Raw genomic sequence first — 21,799 nt, 5'->3', positions numbered from 1 at the left:
TAATACTTTAGCCAGCACTAATTCCACAAATAATGACAAAAAGCCCCATCAAACATGCATGTAAATGTTACAAAAGAACCACAATTCTAAAAAAGAAGGGTTGAAGAGAACAAATGTAGATTCAAAATATGTCAAACTGTATTCATAATTTTTTTTATTTCCAAAACAAGCACAATGCAGTCATCAACTACACTGCATATTTAAATATCAAGAAGCATCATTCGAAAAGTCACAAAAAAATGACTACATGGCTTGAAGTAGCAAGAAAGGGGCATGATAACCCATGACTGCATGGAAGATAACCTAAATACGTAACCATTCTCCCCATTAATATTTCTTAAATGGTATACTAGAGATTCGTCCCTCTTATACAATAATAATATAATAGATATTGAATTTATTATATCAAGTTTAATTAAATTATTTTGACTTTCTATGTTCAATAAACATTTGTTGCAATAATAATTGAGTATCAACAAATAAACTTCTATGTTCACATGACATGTTTTAGAAGCTTTGAAAAATAAGAAAGTCAATTTTATGCAGCAATACCATAACCTATGCTGTAGCACTAGGGACATTATAGCTCTCTGGGGTCATCATAACCCAAAGATGTACAAATTATAACATATTGTATACATACAAAATATAATATAATAATAGATATTGAATCTATTATTATTTTATTTCATATACATTCATAGATGCACTATAAACTAACGTATTATTCAAGATGGTTCTTGCTCTACTGTTTGAACTAATGAAATCTAAATTATTTCCAATTCTTTTTAAATTGATTGGTATCCTAATAGATGATTTATCCCTCCAGACAAAGCTTCCAACATTCAAAAGTTTAAAGGATCAAAGAAGATTTGATAAATGGCTAGAAACTTCTATTTTTAGCTAAACAACAGTAGTCAACCCATGTGCAAAGATTCTCATGGAAGTTTAAACATTTGTTGTTGCATCCAAAAGTGTTGAACAAGACAAACCGATCAACCACATTTATAAATACAAGCACGACCAACAAGACTAAGAAGAACAAAGAATCAAATTACACATTCACTTTGATATTTTGTTTTTGTTTGTTTGTAATTCCAATTTGATAATGCTTAACGTATATTCAAACTGTGTGAGTGAACTAGAAACAACCTCAAAGGTATTGCCCAACATAACCCATGTGAAAATAACCCATGTGCTCTAGAATCATTTGAAATTGAAATTACCTCCAAACACCAGCAAATGTGTGTAGACCCATGTAAATGGTCAAGGCAATCTAGATTCCAATGAAGCCATTGGTTTTGGAAAGAAGGAACAAGGAAGCAATGCTTACTATGGCAACTAGAATCTGAAACAAGCAAGCAGTTTCAGGAAAAATGGAGCTCGGAAGGATGAATTTACAGAATCTTGGGCCCAGGTTCATTGGACTTACCATTGAGTATGCAGTATATGCGAAATCGGATGCACCGAAGTTCACCCTGTCAAAAACGAAAGCTAGCGAATTGATGGGCTGTGTAGCAGCAACAAACTGAGTGGATGGAAAGAAATTTTCAATTGCATTAATACTGGAAAGTGTCTTTCAGAGTATTTTCATTTTTTTATTAGGGTAGTTGTGGATGGGAGAGGTACCGAGATGCCTATGCTTATGAGGTGCAGAACATTTTTTTCCTTTGAGAAGATTCCAGAGCTGAACTCCAGACCAGCTCCTACGACGACTGCAAGCGCCAAGCCCAAAACAAAACCCATCTGCAATAGAAGACATCATAGGATATAGTCTTAGAAAATTGGATATGACAATGAATCGTTCACCAATCCAAATGAAGACATGATTGAATCAATCAGAAACTAACGAGAAGTAGTGCATTCTCCAAAGTATGTCAAATTTTAAAATCCATCCAAACTTAAAACATCTCTAAATTTCCAGATTTACATCTCCAATAATACCAGATCCAAAGAGTGCGACATACAGAGATGAACAGAGCCCTAACTACAATCAGATCCAAAAACAAATATAAAGCAAAGATAGATATGTGGCATAGTCCATTTCTAAGCCCTTTCGCCGCAGATTCTACGTGCTAGCTGGATGTCCTTAGGCATGATAGTGACTTGCTTCGCGTGAATTGCGCAGAGATTGGTGTCCTCGAAGACTCTAACAAGGTACGCCTCCGCGGCCTCCTAGAGCGCCGCGACGGCCCCGCTTTGGAACCGAAGATCCGTCTTGAAGTCCTGAGCGATCTCTCGAACCAACCCCTAGAAAGGGAGTTTGCAGATCAACAACTCCGTGCTCTTTTGGTACCTTCTGATCTCCCTAAGAGCCATGGTCCCCAGCCTGAAGCGGTGTGGCTTCTTCACTCCGCCGGTCGCCGGAGCGGACTTCCTTGCGGCCTTGGTAGCCAGCTACTTGCGTGGGGCCTTCCCTGCGGTGGATTTCCTTGCCGTTTGCTTCGCGCGAGCCATTTCAAAACTCAAAATTGCTTGGTTGCAAGAGAAATTACGCACCAAGATGAGATGAAAAAAGCAAGGATTTCAGATTTTGAGCATCAGTGACGATTTGGGAACTGTCACTAATACTCCCTTATTAGTGACGATTCTCCCAAACCGTCACTAATACCTTTAACTATTTCTTTTTTAATATTTTTTAAATGAAAACACTAGTAGTGACGGTTTGAGAACCGTCACTAATAGCCCCTTATTACTGAAGGTTCCCCCAAACCATCACTAATACCCTTAACTATTTTTTTTTAATATTTTTTAAATGAAAACACTAGTAGTGACGGTTTCAGAACCGTCACTAATACCCCCTTATTGGTGACGGTTCTCCAAAACCGTCACTAATACCCTTAACTATTTCTTTTTTAATATTTTTAAAATGAAAACACTAGTAGTGACGGTTTGAGAACCGTCACTAATACCCTATAATCGTCGCAAATATTTTCTCGGAAAAATTTTCGCGCGAAAATTTTTTACCGCGCTGTTTTTATTGACGAAAGTATTAGTGACGATTTTTAAACCGTCACTAATAGTGTCGTATTAGTGACGATTGCTAAAATCGTCACTAATGCTTAGACTATTAGTGACGGTTCTTAAAAACCGTCAAAAATACCAACTTTTAGTGACGAAATTGAATTCGTCACTAATACTTTCGTCACTAAAAACCAACTTTTTTGTAGTGAAATAATAACTTGGGGAACACTCCAATGTTTCACAACAGTCACAAGGAACAATTGTGTCATCTCCTCTACCAAACAGTACTTTGTTGCGGCCATGAAAGTACCATACTTCTTCCACTCCCCCTTGTTTTGTTGGCAAGTGAGATAAGTTTTGGTATAATTAACCACATCATCCCACGTGTGCAGCCAATAGTACCTCCCCTGTAGTCCTGTCATTAGAGTCATTCTCCGTGAATACCCCTCAACGAACTTCCTTCAGTATCTAGTAAGGCCAAGAAAGGAACACAACTCCTTCACTATCGTGGGGATCTTTAGTTCTTGAATCATCCTTACCTTCTCCATACCCCCTTAGATACGACCTTGTTCAACTACTTGACCAAGGAATTTGTTACTCCGCCGAGCAAAAATGAAATTCTCCTTCTTCACATCCAGATTGTTTCCCCTCAGCCCGTCAAACACCTTTTGCAGATGCTCTTCATGTTTCCTCTAAAACAACACCAATGCTCCCAACATTGTTTTGGAAGGGCGAACACATCCCGCTTCCAATCCATTAAGCTGTTTCCCCAACTCTACTATCTCAAGAGGCGCAATCCGACATGGCCCTTTAGAAGGTGGTTTCACTCCTGATAACAACTCGATCTTATGCTCCACAGTCCATCGTGAAGGCAAATTGTGAGGCAGCTTATCCAACAACACCTCCTTGTACTCATCCAACACCGTTGGGATGGTTGTAGGCTCCAGCTCTTGGCCTACTTCTTTGTCTACCACCACCGTGGCTAGAAGTGTTTGCTCACCCTGACCTAATCCCTAATTGAGTTGTATGACTGAAAGGGACTTCCCGTCGTCTCCTTTCGTTGCAACAACTTGCACCATGCACGAGTGATCTCCTATAAGACACAGAGAACCAACCGAAGGCATCAGCACTGCCCTCGTCCCCTTTAGGAACTCTATTCCTAGAATGACTGAAAAGTCATCCAATGGCACCGCTGTAAAATTTGCATGACCTTTCCACTGTCCAAGCTTTATAGCCACTTGCTTGGCTGCTCCCAGAGTAGGCTACGCTATAGAGTTAACTGCTTTCATGCGTCCTGTATCCTTCTCTAAGGATAAGTTGAATCTCCATGCTTCCAACTGCGAAGCAAAATTATGAGTAGCCCCCGTATCCACCATAGCACGAGTACTCTTCCCATTTATCCTTAAGTCCACAAACATTAACCCTTTTGCTCATGTAACTTTTGGTGTTTTTTTCCTGCTTTTCCAATGTGCTCGCCAGCCGCACTGAACCCACCCTCAGGGCATCATCCTCTTCCTCATCATCTTCCACTGCCTGCTTTGACATGGAAGCCTCTAAAGCATTAAGTGATGCTTTGTGAGGGCACTCAAAAACTCTATGAGGCCCATTACACAAGTAGCACGAAATTTTGCTCTTCCCCTTTCCATTGGGTGTGTTGAACCCTTAAGACGATGAAGCTTCCTTTGAGGTTGATGATTTAGAGTCGCCTCCCCCACTCTTGGGTTTGCCATTCTTGAAATACTTTCCACTATTTGCCTTTTCGCCAAATCGTTTAGACTAAGCGGTCTGATCACCAGTGTAGTCCGTCAAGCGTTCTGCAGCAGCTTGTGTAGTTGACAAGTCTTGAACCCTTTTCCTATGAAGTTTAGTTCTTGCCCATGGTTTTATCCCCTCTAGAAAATAGAACAACTTGTCCTTCTCCGACATATCCCGAATATCCAACATCAAAGCAAAAAATTGTTTCACATATTCCTCGATCGACCCCGTATGCTTGAGATCTCTCAGTTTTCTCCTTGCATTATACTCAACATTCTTAGGAAAGAATTGAGCCTTGATCTCTCTCTTCAAGTCTGCCTAACTATCAATTACACAGTTTCCATTTTCAATTTCTCTGTACTTGGTACACCACCATAGTTTGGCATCACCAATCAAGTACATGATTACAGTATCCACCTTTGTCTGTTCTGAGGTCATCCTCACAACGTGAAAGTACTGCTCCACATCAAACAAGAAGTTCTCTAACTCCTTGGCATCTCGGGCACCCCCATACGTTTTGGGTTTTGGCACCTTGGTCTTGCTAACTCCTAGAGTGTTGGAGTTCCCCATAGCGAGACCCATCACATTCATCTTTGCATCCAGATCTGCCATCCGGGCCTATAAAGTTTCCACAGTGTGGTGAAAGTCCTCTGACATTTCACTTGTCAAACTTGCTTGATGCTGTTGTGATCCCATTACCTCATAAACAAGTCCCCTCAGTTGGGCCATCTCGTTGGCCATATTGTTGGTTGTCTCTTCAACTTGTGCTTCCAGTGTACTAAGCCTTTCAACATTTTTTGGTGCCATGGTCAATTACCAAAGCTTCCCAAATCCCACAATAAAAGGTAACTGAATTCTCGTAGCAATTGAGCCTTGGCTCTGATACCAAATGTCACGGTCCGACTATTTTCACACCGTTGTGAAGGGTCGTGCGGCGCTAGCTAAAGCACTCTTGCTTTACTAGCCTGCCTATCATTTACCAACATTCATCCACGAAGCACTTTCATTAACATTCATTCAGATAGCAGCGAAAACAGTAATCAATTCATGAAAGTCGTGGCAAGCAAATAGTAAACATTGAAGCAAACGTAATTCATTAACAAATCCTCCATTGACATGGTGTACTTAGCGAGGGAGGCAAGTAGGATAAGCACGTTGATAATTGCTAGTGAGTTTTACAATGACTGATGAACACTCACCCTTCCCTGAATAGGTTTTTATGTAATTATCATCCTGACACTAGGAAACATCAAAGTGACCGAAGAGTTATATTGTCTTATTTGACTTACAAAGACTTTACTAGCAGAAAATAACCCTACACTAGTATTTACATGATGGAAACCCATCCTAAGCACATGAGATAAGCGGTCACAGGCAAGCATAATGCCCTGAACAAGCTTAACTCGTGACACTTTGGTTCGATCAATCATGCCATAATCCTCAATGGCTAACCAAACTAAAGTTTTGCTTCATTAGAAAATGTGAATCAAAATCGACCAGTTTCAACAATTAACAAAAATTTAGTTAATTGGTTTTTAGGCTAATATTTAACTATTTAACCATATTGAACTATTGTATACAATTTTAAATTATAATGTCACTACTAATTAATATTTTTTTTCTATAATAATCGACATGTGAATATTAAAGTTCGGAGATTAAAATTCTAGCATCGATTAGAAGTCATAAATATTTATAAACTTTAAATCAGCATTTAACATAAGCTTAAAAACATTTGCCCTTGAATTAAACGTAAATGAAATCTATAACTCAGGTTCTAATTCTTGAGAAGTAACATAAAAGTAACCAATCCAAGTAATAAAAAAATGTTGGAAAATATTTTTTTTATTTCAATTAATAAACATTATATAATATATGATTATATAATATGTATTTTTTATATATTAATAATATGTCCGTTCAGTTCAATTAATTGCAATAATTGAATGGGCTGAGTTGAAATAAAACCATTAACTAAACTGATACATTACAAAAAATAATAAAAGTTGTTATAACAAGGATATTTATAATTATAAAATAAAAAAAATAACAACATTAGTAATAGCAACACAATAATACTACTACTAATAATAAAATAACAGCAACAACAACAGCAAAATAATAATAATAGTTTATTATTAGTTTTATCCTTATTGTTTACTTTCAAAAAATAACAAGAAAATTTAAACAAGAATAATTTTAACTATTATTAAAATTTTATATATATATATATATATATATATAATCCATAAATTTTGAAAATTTTCAATAAAAAAGTTATGTTGACTAAAAGTCATATATTTAGAAAATTGCAAAATTAAATAATTCGATATTAGGAGTATCTTTGAAATCACATTCTATTGTAATCACCATTGGAAAGGATTTGAAATTACGATTCCCACAAACATTTCATGCCAAATGTAGTATTTCTATTCCTAAAATAATTCCATTCTTACCTTGTTTTCATTCCTATCTTGACTTATTTCCTATTTCAATTCGACTTCTTAAATTGGGCGCAGGGGTAGGGAATGTTGGGTTTCCCTCCTGTGGGGCCCAATGCATTGAAAAGGTTTTGTTTTCAAATGTTTGTTAACTTCCCAGTAAGAGCAAAATCTAAAGATTCTATTTTGAAATTGAAAATCAAAGATTATGCACAGCAGCTGCCCCTCTACTTTGAATTTTCTCCACACACACAGCAAGCAGTTCGACCAACCCTCAGATTTCTCCATTTCTGGCTTTTCACTCATATAAACTTTAGTGCCGACAGCCAGCACCCAGCACCTGTAGCTAGCATTTGCAGCAAGCCCACGCCTGCACCAGTCATCTCTCCAATACAGCAACCTGTTGCTACCTTCTTCTTCGTGTGACTCCGGCTATAGATTATTTACTGCATATTGGTATTTCATTGTACTCTACTTTGGCTGGTTGGTTCTTCTTTAGAGTTTTGTTCAGAATATTTGGTTATGCATTTCCATCTTACTATATTTGTTTATACACTCTTGTGTATTTGCAAGGCTCATGCCTTTTGTATCCACTTTGTATGAATTTTTTGGTAATAGTGGATTGGGTTTGCCGTACCCCGTGGACGTACCTCAACATTTGAGGGAACCACGTTAAATTTTGTGTCTCATTTTTATTCACTATTTTACATTACTCCATTGATTTACTTGTGGGAATTGGTTCCTATATATTCCTATATTTATTTTTCCCAACAAGTGGTATCAGAGCCAAGTTATTTGTATGCTTTAAATTTTTGTAAATCATGGATGGTAATTTTGGTCACATGATTAGCTTCAATGGAAGCAATTGGGTAACTTGGAAAATAAAAATGTAAGACCTTTTGCAAAGATTTGGATGGGCCTATTGAGGGCGATAGCCGAAAGCCTAAAGCCTAAAGACACAAGTGATGATAAGTGGGATAGGCTTAATAGAAAAAATGTTTGTGTCATTTAGTAATGGATTGATGATAGTGCTTTTCATCATGTTTCTACCGAAACTTCGGCACATGAATTGTGGAAAAAATTGGAGGGTTTTTTGATAGAAAGTAGGCTACAAATAAAGTTTTTCTTTTTCAAAAATTTGTGAATTTGAAATATAAAAATGGTGGTCTTATTAACGACCATTTGAATGGGATGAAAAATATTATTAATCAACTTGCCACTATGAAAATAGTTTTTGATGATGAATTGCAGGCCTTAATGCTTCTTAACCCTTTGTCAGAAAGTTGGGAGACTTTGGTTGTGACAATTAGTAATTCGACTCTCGATAGAATTGTTACTATAAACCAAGTAACTAGTAGCTTGTTGAATGAAGAAATTAGAAGAAAATTAGTTGGCTCTTCTCATTCAAGGGCACTTGTGACAAAAAATCGGGGGAGAGGCAGAAGCAAAAGCAGGTATTCTCACCATAATAATAAATCAAGAGGCCAGTCTAGCTCAATTTGGAAAAAAGATATTGAGTGTCACTATTGTCATAAGAAAGGGCATATGAAGCGGGAGTATAAAAAATTGAAATTCAAGAAGCAAAACAAAGAGAAAAATTTTGAGAAAAAGCATGAAGACACAACTTCAGTTGCATCCGATGGTGATCTTATAGTTGTTTATGATGAAAGTTGCATTAATTTGACAAGTCAAAAGACTAATTGGGTTATTGATTCCGGTGTGTCATTCCATGTCACTTCTCAGGAAGATTTCTTCACTTCTTATTCCAAAGGAAATTATGGAGTTGTTTGGATGGGAAATGAAGATTTGTCAAAATTTGTTGGCATGAGAAATGTTTGTTTGGAAACAAATCTGGGATGCAAGTTGGTGCTCAAAGATGTGAGACATGTACCTGACATTTGGCTAAATTTGATATCTACTAGAAAGCTTGATGATGAAGGTTTTGACAACCATTTTGGTGATGGAAAATGGAAGCTCACAAAGGGTAATTTGGTGGTGGCTAAAGGCAAGAAGATTGGTTCACTTTATATTATGCAAGGTAAAATTGGTAATGGTATTGTGAATGCAATTGAGAGTCACTTTTGCACCGATTTGTGGCATAAGCAGCTTGGGCACATGAGTGAAAAATGAATGCAGTTTTTGTTCAAAAGGAAGCTTCTACCTAGAATGAAAGGTACTTCTCTTAAAGTTTGTGTTCATTGTTTGGTCGGTAAGCAACATAGAGCTCCTTTTCATACAAATCTTGTTACTTAAAAATTTAATGTTCTAGATTTGATACATTCCGATGTATGTGGTCCTTTGAAAGTTAAATCTCATGGTGGTGCACTTTATGTTGTCACTTTTATTGATGATTGTTCAAGAAAAGTTTGGGCTTACACTTTGAAGACTAAAGATCAAGTTTTAGATGCGTTTAAGCATTTTCAGGTTAAAGTTGAAAGGAAGGCTGGAAAGAAGGTGAAATGTGTGCGTTCGGATAACAGTAGAGAGTACATTGGCCCATTTGATGCATATTTTTATAGCCAAGGAATTAGATATCAAAAGACCGTCAAGAAAACCCCTCAACAAAATGGTATTGCTGAAAATGAGATTTATGCTCTCTTATGCGAAGTTGCCAAAATCATTTTGGGGTGAAGCAATGAGGAAGGCAGTGGACTTGATTAATATTTCTCCTTCAACTCCTTTACTTGGTGAAGTTCCTGAAAAAATTTGGAAAGGTAAGGATGTCACTTATGATCATTTGAAAGTATTTGGTTGTCGTGCATTTGCTCACTTTCCAAAAGATGAAAGATCCAAACTCGATGACAAGCTTGGCTATGGGCATGATGAATTTGGATACAGATTGTGGGATCCGTTTGACAAAACAAAAAAAAAATATTGTTAGAAGCCAAGATATTGTATTTTTTGATGATCAAACAATTGAAGATTTTCGCACAGTTGAGCAACTACAATCTAATAGGAATGATTTTGTTGACTTAGCGAGAGTCACCTTCTCCACCTTTGGCACATGATGAAAATATGGAAGATGTTCTTCCACCTCTTGAAGATGTTGGAAATGATGAAATTCCAAGTGATGTTGAAGATGAAAATGAGGGGGAGCAACAAGTTCAAGAGCAAGCCCCATTGGGAAGATCTTCAAGAGAGCCAAGACCTTCAACTAAATATCCATCAAGTGATTACGTTACTTTAATAGATCAAGGGGAGCCCGAAAGCTATCAAAAAGCCATGAACCATGAAAATGAAGTTGAATGGATGGAGGCTATGCAAGAGGAAATGAAGTCTATAGTTGACAATCACACTTATGATTTGGTTAAACTTCCTCCTAGAAAGAAAGCTTTGAAAAATAAATGGGTGTTTAGTTTGAAAAATGATGAAAAGAATCTTTGGTACAAGGCTAAACTTGTGGTAAAAGGCTTTAGTCAGAAAAGGGAAATTGACTTTGATGAAATATTCTCACCGGTTGTGAGGATGTTATCTATTTGGGTTGTTCTTGGCATGACAGCATACTTGAATTTAGAAGTTGAGCGACTAGATGTGAAAACCGCCTTCTTACACGGTGACTTGGAAAATGAAATATACATGGAACAACCAGAAGGCTTCAAACAAAAAGGTAAAGAAAATTTAGCGTGCAAATTAAAGAAAAGTTTGTATGGGTTGAAGCAAGCACCACAGAGATGGTATAAGAAATTTTATTCTTTCATGATTGATCATGGTTACTCAAAAACCTCTTTGGATGATTGTGTGTTTATGAAAAAATTTCCAAATGGTACTTATATTATTCTTTTACTCTTTGTTGAAGATATGCTTATTGTAGGAAAGGATTTCTCCAAGATTGACAAAATGAAGTTGGAGTTGAGTAAGTCTTTCACTATGAAAGACTTGGGACCAACAAAGCAAATTCTTGGCATGAGAATTGTTTGTGATCGTGAAAAATGGCAAATTTGGTTGTCTCAAGAAAGCAACATTGAAAAACTGTTTGAAAGGTTCAATATGGATAAAACAAAATTCATTGGTTGCCCACTTGCCAGTCACTTCAAGCCTAGTACAAAACAAAGTCTTGTGAGAAAGACAAGGAGGAGATGAAGAAAATTCCTTATGCTTTGGCCATTGGTTCCATAATATATGCAATGGTTTCCACAAGACCGGATTTAGCTCACGTCGTTGGAGTTGTTAGTCGAGTTCTCTCTAATCCGGAAAGGAGCGTTGGTTAGCAGTAAAATGGATTCTTTGATACTTTAGAGGTACTTCAAAGGTGTGTTTGTGCTTTGGAAATCGTAAATCTACGCTCCATGGATTCATGGATTCATGGATGCCGACATGGCCGGTGATGTTGATTCTAGAAAATCCACTACAGGTTATTTGATAACTTTACAGGGGGAGTTGTGGCATGGCAATCTAAATTACAATAATGCGTTGCTCTATCTACTACGGAAGCCGAGTTTATTATCATTACAGAAGCTTGCATAGAATTGCTTTGATTGAAGAAATCCTTAAAAGAGTTGGGCATAGAACAAGAAAGGTACGTTTTTAATTGTGATAGTCAAATTGCAATTCATTTGAGTAAGAATTTTATCTTCCATTCAAAGTCAAAACATATTGATGTGAGATACCATTGGATTCGGGATGTGTTGGATAAGAAATTATTGTAGCTTGAAAAAATTCATACCGACGACAATGGTTCAGATATGATGACAAAATCATTGACTAAAGACAAGCATGTGAAATGTCGAGTTTTGGCCAGATTGGTAAAGTTGTCCCCATAAGTTGGGAGGGGGAGATTTGTTGGGTTTCCCTCATGTGGGGCCCAATATAATGCCCTGAACCCTTAAACCTGGGTGCGGCGCGTTATACCTAATGAAATCCTTGATAACCCATAATCAACATATACGCAGCGGAAACATAAATATAATCTCCATACATATAATACCATAATACCAGAGTTTCCTAATTCCTATCTATAATCCATAGTAATCATCCATCTCCTGCATTTTCATAAATTTACATAACTCCCAAAACATTTCAGTATTTTCATAATCATTCCTTACTCAACAGCCTTAAAACATAAAGACATAAAACATAAATATTTACATTCCCCAAAGTATTATCATTATATACACTTGTTCTTTTATGATTCTCAAAAAGGCTAAAACCCTCAAGCTCCCTAAGCTCGATCTCGATAAAATCCTAAAAAAGATACATTTATATTCAGATGAGACACAATTTAGTAAGGGAAAAAATAATATACTAAAACAGCGTGTGGTTAATATGAGGTATATAAATATCATTTTAATAACATTTGTAAAGAATTTTCATAAACATTGAAATAATTCTCTGAATCTAAACAATTACACGCAAAGGTTTAACCCACGAGATTACCTAAGGATAAGGGTGATTACCCGCCCATACAAGTAACACCCCTCTGTTATGATATTTAGGCAACCCAAAGGTCAAAGTTAAAGCATACTAGGGCACTCACCTTACTCAGTAAGCCCTTAAGTGATAAATTAATCTTGTCGTCACACAATTCAAACAAAGGTTTACCAGCAAAGGCTCCCCAGAATAGAGAAATCTACCCGCCCATATAAGTAGGTTTCCTCTGCCCTAATACGTTATGCAACTACTGTCACACCTGTTACAACTAGGGAATTCGCTTTTCTCAGCAAGTCCTCAGGCGAAGAGTATGCCCCACCCAATCATAACGTGTTCTACGAGCATAGATACTTCTAGTATTATAATACATTGTTCTTTCTGTTTTTATTCAATCATTCACATATGTTCATATTCATAACTTTAACATTTCATTTTATTTCACTTTAAGTGACTCTTTCCCATTTTACATTGTTCACATTTCACATTTCATTTTTATTTCATTTATTTCCATTTTCATTTCATTTCATTTCATACCCAACATCTTTCAGCTGTTTTACCCAACACTCTTTAGCTATAATACATTTACCCAACATCTTTCAACTGTTTTACCCAATTTTTTTCAGCCGTCATACATTTACCCAACATCTTGTAACTATTTTACCCAACATATTTCAGTTGTTTACATGGTTGCATTAACATACACAAGCAGCATAGGTCATATCATACTTCATTCTCAATGTATTACTTACTTAAGCTGCATCTTATACATTTAACATATATTTCCACACAGCATTCATATTTACTCATGCCACACGATTTTGCAATAAAATTGATACACTACCTATAAAATAAGTCAACTAATATTTAATGTTTATATACTGAAAATATCTTTTATTCCTTACATAATTACCATAAAAATATTTTTCCACTTTCATCAGTGCATTTTCACATATACATACCTAATAAGCAGCCCTAAAGTCGAAAAAATATAATTTAAACGGTTGGCATTTTACACTTATACCGAAACATATATACATATATATAACACAATTTATTTTTCATTAAATTCATAAAAAATCTAATTTAATATATATTTTTTCTCTTACCTGGTTTCTTGAACTACGCCAACAGGGACCCTAAAAAATACATGCGGCGCTCACTCGGACCCTGAATCAAAAATTCTAATTCCATTAAATTAATCTTAAATAAAATACTATTTAAATATTTCCTAGAGCCCTTAAATATTAAATAAATAATTATATCCTTGAATATAGTCAAATTACCAAATTTCTAAAATCTCAATCTCGCTTTATAGTAGGGCCTAGAAAACTTCAATTGGAACTTTATTTATGTCAAAATAACGACGATCACGACTAGGACCCCATGGTGGTGCCTGGTCATCGATTTAACAACAGATTTAACGAGTGCATGGGCGAGAATAGAAAGAATAGAGTAAAATAAAAATCTAGTATGATACAATTTAGAATATGTTTGTGTATTTTAGAATTTTAGAATTTTACATTTTAATAATTGAGACATATATTTGTAATAAAGCTAATTAGTGTTTTGGTAATAAAAATAATTTAGATTTATTTGCGTCCGCTGAAAAATTTATATGTAGGAACCCACTCGGGTTCGGTCCTTACACAGGCACTGTCAAGTATCTCATATATAGTCCAACTGGCCCCATTCGATCCATTATTTCACTAGTAGTTTCATACTGCTGCTAGCCGACTATCTACATACCTACACTAATTCTCATGTGCGGTTGCACTGTACTCACTAGCTACGGTACCATGTCTTATATGACGGTAGTATCTTTTAACCCCTTTTCACATAAGTATTTTTCAACTTCTTCACAGAAGTCTCTTTCAACCCCTTTTTGCAGAAGAATTTTTCAACTTCTTCACAGAAGTATCATTCAACTCCTTTTGGTAGCAAGTTGTGGTTTCATTTATCATATATATAATTTATTACAAAACATAATAACTTGTGCAATTCTAGTATTTTCGCAACCTCATTAATGAACTAAACAAGCATTATTTCTTTCTTTCAAACTGAGGTATCAACCGGCACAGGTACTCTTGGCTTACCCCTTTTCACATATAAAGCTTGGTATTTAACCGACACTTATTTTCCATAGTTTTAGATAGTATAATGGAACCTTAGTTCCTATAGTTCATAACTGTATATATCAATGCATTATAAGTCCATTTAACAACATATATCACGTTCATTTCGTGAAAAACTATTTTAAGAAGTAATCGATTCAAAAAGTCATTTAAATAAAAAAAAAATGAGGGTTCAATCATCTCCTATTAGTAGTTTAAAGCAATTAGGTAAGTTTTTAAAACGTTTGGAGATCATATGCAAAAATCCCTAAATTTACCAAAACAATAAAAATAATTAAACTGACACTTTTACCCAATAGAATTTTGCAAACGAACAGTCAAACGTACATAATAGTATAGACTATGGTTTTACCGGTTTACTTTACAAAATAAATTGGTGTAAACAAATCCCTTTACCTTAAACCTAAAACTGAAACACGAATGAACCGATCGAAAACAACGACTCGGGGTCCCCAAAACCTAAAAACCGAAGAACAATATGTCAATATAATTTCCTATATTACCGATCTATCGAACTGAAATTGAATTCAGACCTTTACCTCAATTTTAGGAAAAATCTCGAAATTCCACAAACGAAGATCCATTCCACCATAAACGTAGAGATTCTCCTCCTGACCCACGTGGTAACGACGGATCGTGGACTCCGGCAACGGACGGCGCGAAATCCTAGAGAGAGAGAGAGAGAGAGAGAGAGAGAGAGAGCTAATGAGAGAGTTTATAAAATAAAACCTAACTTAACCTTTAAGTAATTTAAATAAATATCTCCTTCAAGATATTTATATATAAATATCTCTTTTCAAAATATCTTCTCCAAAATATCTCTTTATTTATTTATTTATTATTATTTATCGATTTTATTTTATTTTTGGTCGAATTACTACAACATAAGACACACATAAAAGTCATCCTCCAACCTCTTTTTTGTAGATTGTCTGTTGTAAGAATTCTTCTTTTTTTTCTTTAATTGTAAGTCAGCAGAAGATGCTCACTGTATGGGATTTTAAGATTGTTGCGACTGTTCTCGCCTGTAATTGATTGTAGAGTTTGTCATTGCTTGAGATGCAATGAGGATCTAGGGACATAAATCTTTTTTCCCCTATGTTGACATTATTGAGGCTAACACTATTTATTATTGGAGCCTCTCTTACAAGTAAAACATTTTATCAGATTGCTGCAGCCTCACACACCAACACGGCCAGGGCACTTTAATTCTCAAGTACAAATTTTGAAGAGGAAAAAAAAAAAAAAAAGGAAAGACCGAAACAAAAACAAAATTTTACAAGATAATCAATAAATTGCTCCTCTCGGTTTTTTTCCCAAATATGAAAGTGAAGATAAACACTTCTTTTTTTGAAAGGTAAGTGAAGACAAATCTGTACGATAGAAGCAGCGCACCATGCACCTACACTTCGCGGGAGGGCAGCATGCCTACTGACTCGCGCGGTTCCTTACTAGTGTATTTCCTACCTACTTTCACAAACGAGAAATCTAATTAACCCTGCACTACATAGTGCCCCTGATTTTGAATATTGTACATGCACTAATCTCAGCATAATCAACTCTTATAATTAATCACCTAATTAAAACTTTACTAATGAACTTATCATCTACTCATTACTTTTTCTTGAGAGAAGGTAAATTTATATTAAAAGAAGAGGCTTCAACCCTCCCTCTTCAAGAAAAATACAATAGAATCATCCATATTATTATTAACTAATTAATTCGACTCTCGATAATGAAAAATGTGAACAATTAGCTCTGCCTTTCACTCTCTCACCTGGTCGTCTGCTATTGCTACTCTACTACTCTATTACCCCCCACGCCGCAAATATTTTGCAGTACTCTCTCTCTCTCTCTCTCTCTCTCTCTCTCTCTCTCTCTCTCTCTCTCTCTCTCGTTTATTAGAGAGAGAGAGAATTCATACATGAATTACTTGAAATTGTCATTAATGGTGATAGTGAGAAAAGCCCCACCCCTTCCACTCCGGAAGCTCGTCTTTCTCTCTCGGCCAAAAAAGCTCGTTTTCCTCTCCCGACCAAAAATCATTCTCAGCCCCTTCTGTATTATTACGGCTACTGCTCTTCGCTGCACCTGCAATATGTTTTTTCTTTCAAATTTAAATAAAATTTTATCCAAAGCGAGGAATGGGTGTATATACACACACATTATTGTTATATATATATTCTTTGAAAAGGTAACTTACTAAGCTGTAGTATTATTCATTTCCGCCTTCTCGTTTGGCGTGCTTTCCAATTCCACGTGCTCCGCCTCCTCGTAGTCCGACAATGGGAAGTTGACCTTTGCCCTGGCCCCGCGAAACTTGATTGCCGCCCTGTCGTAGGCCCTGGCCGCTGCCTCCTCCGTCGTGAACGTCCCCAGCCACACCCTCGCCGCTCGCTGCGGGTCCCTTATCTCCGAGGTCCACTTCCCCCAGGTCCGCTGCCGCACTCCCCTGAACCTCTTGTTCTTGTTGTACTTCCTCCTCTCTCCTCTCGCCGGCGCCGAGAACATCTGGCAACCCAGGCAGGCCTCCATTCCGCATTCCTCACACGTGGCAGCTTCCGGGACCGATAACACCGCTTCTTCGCTGCGAGCTGCCCCGCTGGAGGAGGCCGCGGTTTGATGCTGGGTGGCGCCGTCTCCTCCATGGCCGGAGATGACGTGCTCGAGGGCGGAGACCATGATGGTAAACTCCATCTCGGAAGTGAGATGCGGCGGCCGGTGTCCTTCGATCCGGTCGAAGTCCTGGGCATTTGGGAATGTGTGCATTCTCACTCATCCAGGTGGGTGGCACCTGAGTTTTGGCGGGTAGGCTGAGGCCTTTTAACGGAGGGGAAGTCGACGTGGCTGACAGCTGGAACGCCTATTGTACAGGAAATGCTGAGACAGCGGTTAGAGAGGATGGGGGCGTTTCCGGCACGTGAGAGAAGTGGTGGGGCCGGGGGCAATTAATGGACAAATGTAGAGATCGGGCGGCGGCAGTAGGGACAAGAAGTGAATCGGATGGGGGAGAGAGGTGCCAGGTGGATATTGCTGGCCACACGGCCGGTGGACGGTTTCAGGAGGGGGGGGTGGCGGGGGAAGAGTACATGGAGGCTGGAGATGAGCTAGAATCGCAACAGCAAAGTCAGCATCTTTGGAATCTTTGACTCATGTCGAATAGTGTAGGGTCAATTAATTCGCCTCTTTATTGCCCTGTGATTTTTTAAAAATTCATTTTTTATTTTTTATTTGTCAAATAATTATTAAAATATCATATTATTTTGAATTTAAAGTTTATATAAAGAAATTATAAAAAAAAAAGCATTTTTTAAATTTTTTTGCATATTTTTAATTTCTTAATGTGCTTGGAAATATAAAATTTACATTTTTAATTTGAATTTATGAGGATTTAAAAATAAATATATATAATTTTATATTATATTTGCCTAACTCATAGCATAAATCCAAATCTAAATCTCAAAATTCATAATTGCAAGTATAATTTTTAAAATATTAGAGAACAAATTATATTTATTTAATTATTTTAAATTTTTAAAAATATAAAAATAAAAAATATATAAATTTTGCATAATTAAACAAATTTCTCATTTTCTTATTTATCTTTTTATATAAATGGATTTTTACCCTTTTATTAAAATAAACTAATTTTATAATTCTTAAACAAATTTAAAATGTAAAGTAAAAAAATATTTTTACAACTAAATATACTTTTAAATTCTTAAATTAAACTTTGTTAAATTAAATACGTACAATGTGCCTTGTACATAATTATTAATATCTGCTACAAGTGTACGATGAAAAATTTTATTGTAAAGATATCTTTTTAGGAACAATAACAACAACAAATCAAGTCTGTCTCACGAGGTGGAATTGACTTTATGAATCCTTTTCAGCCAATTCATGTGATCATGAATAACTTTCTTCGATAAGTTCATGCTTGTTAAATACTTACTTATTATATCGTTTCAAGTTATTTTAAGTCTATCCCTACCCTTTTCTACTACTGTCCCTCACAGTAATTAAATCACTCTTCCTCGTTAGGGCATTATATGACTTATGTTGTAAGTACTCAAACTATCTGAATTATCTATTCTTTATCTTATCTTTTACAGGAGTTATGCCTAACTTATCGCCTAACTTAATTTAGTATTTTTGTGTATCAAAATTAATTTGAACTCATCAATTAACTAATATTTTAGTTAATTAACGATTTATCTTATCCAAATTGATTCTCAAAAAGAAGTTTTTTTTTTTTTAAAAGTCTTTTACTTGAATTTTGATTTAGTGTGTCCAATTACATTTTATTTATACATACGAATGACTCAAAAATATGTGTACGTACTATTTTATAATTTTATGATATATTATATATTTTCATAATCAAACCAAAATTGAAAATCATTAAAAAGATGAACGGAACTGATTTGAACAAATAGATAACTAGTTCGAATTTTAAAACTAATTTTATTTTTAAATATTTTTTATCAGCCCTACTTGCAGCTGTTTGTCGGAAGATTTGAAGGGGAAAAATCAAAGCTATTTTAAGAATGAGGCCTTGAAGTTGAGAAGATTTTTTTTTTTCACTTATTCATTTTCCTTTCATTTGATTCATTGTTTCTTCTCTGATTTTGCTTGTTTGTTGATTTTTAATTTTTATTTATTCTTTCTAGTACGGCTTGTATGGTTGGATTAAATTATATATACCTTTTAAAAAATAGTTTTCATTTCAACTAATTATTAAAAATATTTGAAATTACTTTTCACTTTCTAACTAATTGAATTACTTTAGAATTTGGGTAGATTTTTATATATATTTTTCTTTATAACTCACATATATTCTTTTTAATGTTTTAGATGATCAAAGTGTCATTTTAAAACTAAAAGAGAGAATAGCTATTTGTCCTTTCCTCCTTCTTTTCTTAAAGATGAAAAACCAATAATAATATTTCTAGAACATATGACTACTTTTTGTGTATTTTTAAATGTCTCAATTACTCTAACCTAGTGTATGGAAGTATATGATTTTTGAGTTTTGAACTTAAATTTATGTGATTTTAGACTACATGTAATACACAATTATATTGAATCTCATTCAAGTTCGCACAAATTCAAATTCAAAACTTAAAATTTGCACTCCTGAAAAGTAGTACTACTAAAGAAAATGTTACCATAGATATCCTATTTTGTCGGAGGTCTTATCTAGTAAAATCTTAAAGAGATCGATAAACATATTTATAGTTAATTATTTTTTAAAATTTATTAGTACAACATATCCATCTTGGTGGGTTAGTCTTCCATACCTGCACACGGATAAAAAGGGGCTAGCAGTAAATGAAAACAAATCAAAATAGAAATCAGTCAATTTGTTTTAAAATTGATTGACCAATTAAAATTAATTGGTGATTCTCTCCCTTAACCTATAAATAGAGCTCTTCAAAGGAATGGAAGGGGAGAAGAAAATTAATACTGAGAAAAAAAAATAGCTAAGGATAAGATTGCGAGATTTAAAAGACGAGGTAAGGCTCTGTCAAGTGGGCAAAAAAAAGAGGAGTAGCTACAACTTACTGAGAAGCAGCAAAGAGAAGAGAGCAAAGGAAAAACCAGAAGAGAAGAATCTCAAGAAGGGAGAGCTCTACTAATAAAGATTGTGGCTGGAGAAAAAAAAAAAGGCTAAGGGTGAGATTGGGAGAATTAAAAGACAAGGCAAAACTCTGCCAAGTGGGAAAAGAAAGGGGAGTAGGTGGAAGTTACTAAGAAGTAGAAAAGAGACGAGAGCAAAGGAAAAACCAAAGAAGAAGAATCTGAAAAAGGGAGAGCTCTGCTGATAAAGAACGTGGCTGGAAAGGAAAAAGTTTAAAAGGTAAGTACCCTCAATTTCTCATGTATGCATATGATTCTAGTTGTTAAAACTTGTTATACATTGTTGGTCCACAACCTAACAACTTAAACTTTTAGGTAAAGTAATAATCTAACATGATATCAGAACTGGTTATCAGGAGGTCATGGATTCTAGTTTGCTTGAAAAAAAAAATTCTTGGAAGATCTTTTTTGCTTGAATTTGATGCATCAATGTGATCATTTTGTTTGTTTAATATTTATATATTAAACCTCACCTATAATAGTTTTGAGGAGGTTTATCTAATAAAATTCCTTCCTTTTGAGGTCTTATTAGATATTATTAAATCACACTTAATTTTATATTTTTTTCTTGAAATTTCAATGTTTATTGGATTGTTTAGGAGTCAATTAAGGACCATATGATTCAAGTTGGGATAATTCATAGTTAATTAGGTATCATTCGTAGAACATGTGTATAGGAGGTGCTAATACCTTTCCCTCGCATAACTATACTCCCGCTCCCAGTTTTGGTAAAAACAAACTCAAACTATTAGTTCCCAACACTCATTGCCCTTTACCATGTAACGGGTGACATCACGCTAATATAATCGTACCATGTATTATCTCCAAATTTAAAAAAAAAAAAAAAAAAAAAAAAATTTGTTCGATTGTTGCCATGTGTCACCTTGTGTGGTTGATACGTGATGACAACCCCATCCTTGCACCACCCTATTTTTTAAAAAAAATTTATTTATTTATTTTTAACTTGTTTTTAATTCAAAAAATTGGGGAAATAGTAAAAAAATTAGAAAAAAAAATCAAGAAAAAAAAAATCTTTGAGTCATTTTTAACACAGGGAACAAAAAAAAAAAGTGGAAAAAAAAATCCAAAAGTAAATAAAATGGAGAAAAATCTTTTAAAGTCCCAAAAAATTGTAAATGTTTTTTTAAAAAAAAAATTCCAAAAAAATTCTTGGAAGATCCTTTTTGCTTGAATTTGATGCATTAATGGGATCATTTTGTTTGTTTAATATTTATATATAACATGTTTTGTGTGCGTGTGCTTATGTATGTCTCAATTGTAAAACAAAAGGTAAAGATGTGTTTCAGACCTCACCTATAATAGTTTTGAGGGGGTTTATCTAATAAAATTCCCTCCTTTAGAGGTCTTATTAGATATTCTTAAATCACACTTAATTTTGTATTTTTTTTTCTTGAAATTTCAATGTTTTTTGGATTGTTTAGGAGTCAATTAAGGACCATATGATTCAAGTTAGGATAATTCATAGTTGATTTGGTA

General features: G+C 35.1%; 1 protein-coding gene and 1 pseudogene across 2 annotated transcripts in view; both read right to left on the bottom strand.

The window, feature by feature from the left end:
• LOC131166394 (ethylene-responsive transcription factor ERF109-like) overlaps positions 1–17,465 on the bottom strand; it is a 33,332-nt gene extending 15,867 nt beyond the window's left edge. Inside the window, exons 1-2 of one of the 2 annotated variants that reach the window (XM_058124921.1) lie at positions 16,863–17,458; positions 16,344–16,750 (exon numbers count right to left, since the gene is read on the bottom strand). In XM_058124921.1, coding sequence (XP_057980904.1) covers position 16,750; positions 16,863–17,428 — 567 coding nt within the window. In that variant the 5' untranslated portion in view covers positions 17,429–17,458 and the 3' untranslated portion in view covers positions 16,344–16,749. Of the gene's footprint in view, positions 1–16,343; positions 16,751–16,862 lie in introns of those variants that run through there. The other variant, XM_058124929.1, reaches the window with a different exon arrangement.
• Positions 2,047–9,797, bottom strand: LOC131166411 (histone H3.2-like; annotated as a pseudogene).
• Positions 17,466–21,799: the final 4,334 nt, after the last annotated feature.

Source organism: Malania oleifera, chromosome 1, assembly GCF_029873635.1.
Source record: "Malania oleifera isolate guangnan ecotype guangnan chromosome 1, ASM2987363v1, whole genome shotgun sequence".
Lineage (NCBI taxonomy): Eukaryota > Viridiplantae > Streptophyta > Magnoliopsida > Santalales > Ximeniaceae > Malania > Malania oleifera.
This window is presented reverse-complemented; position numbering and strand designations above follow the sequence as displayed.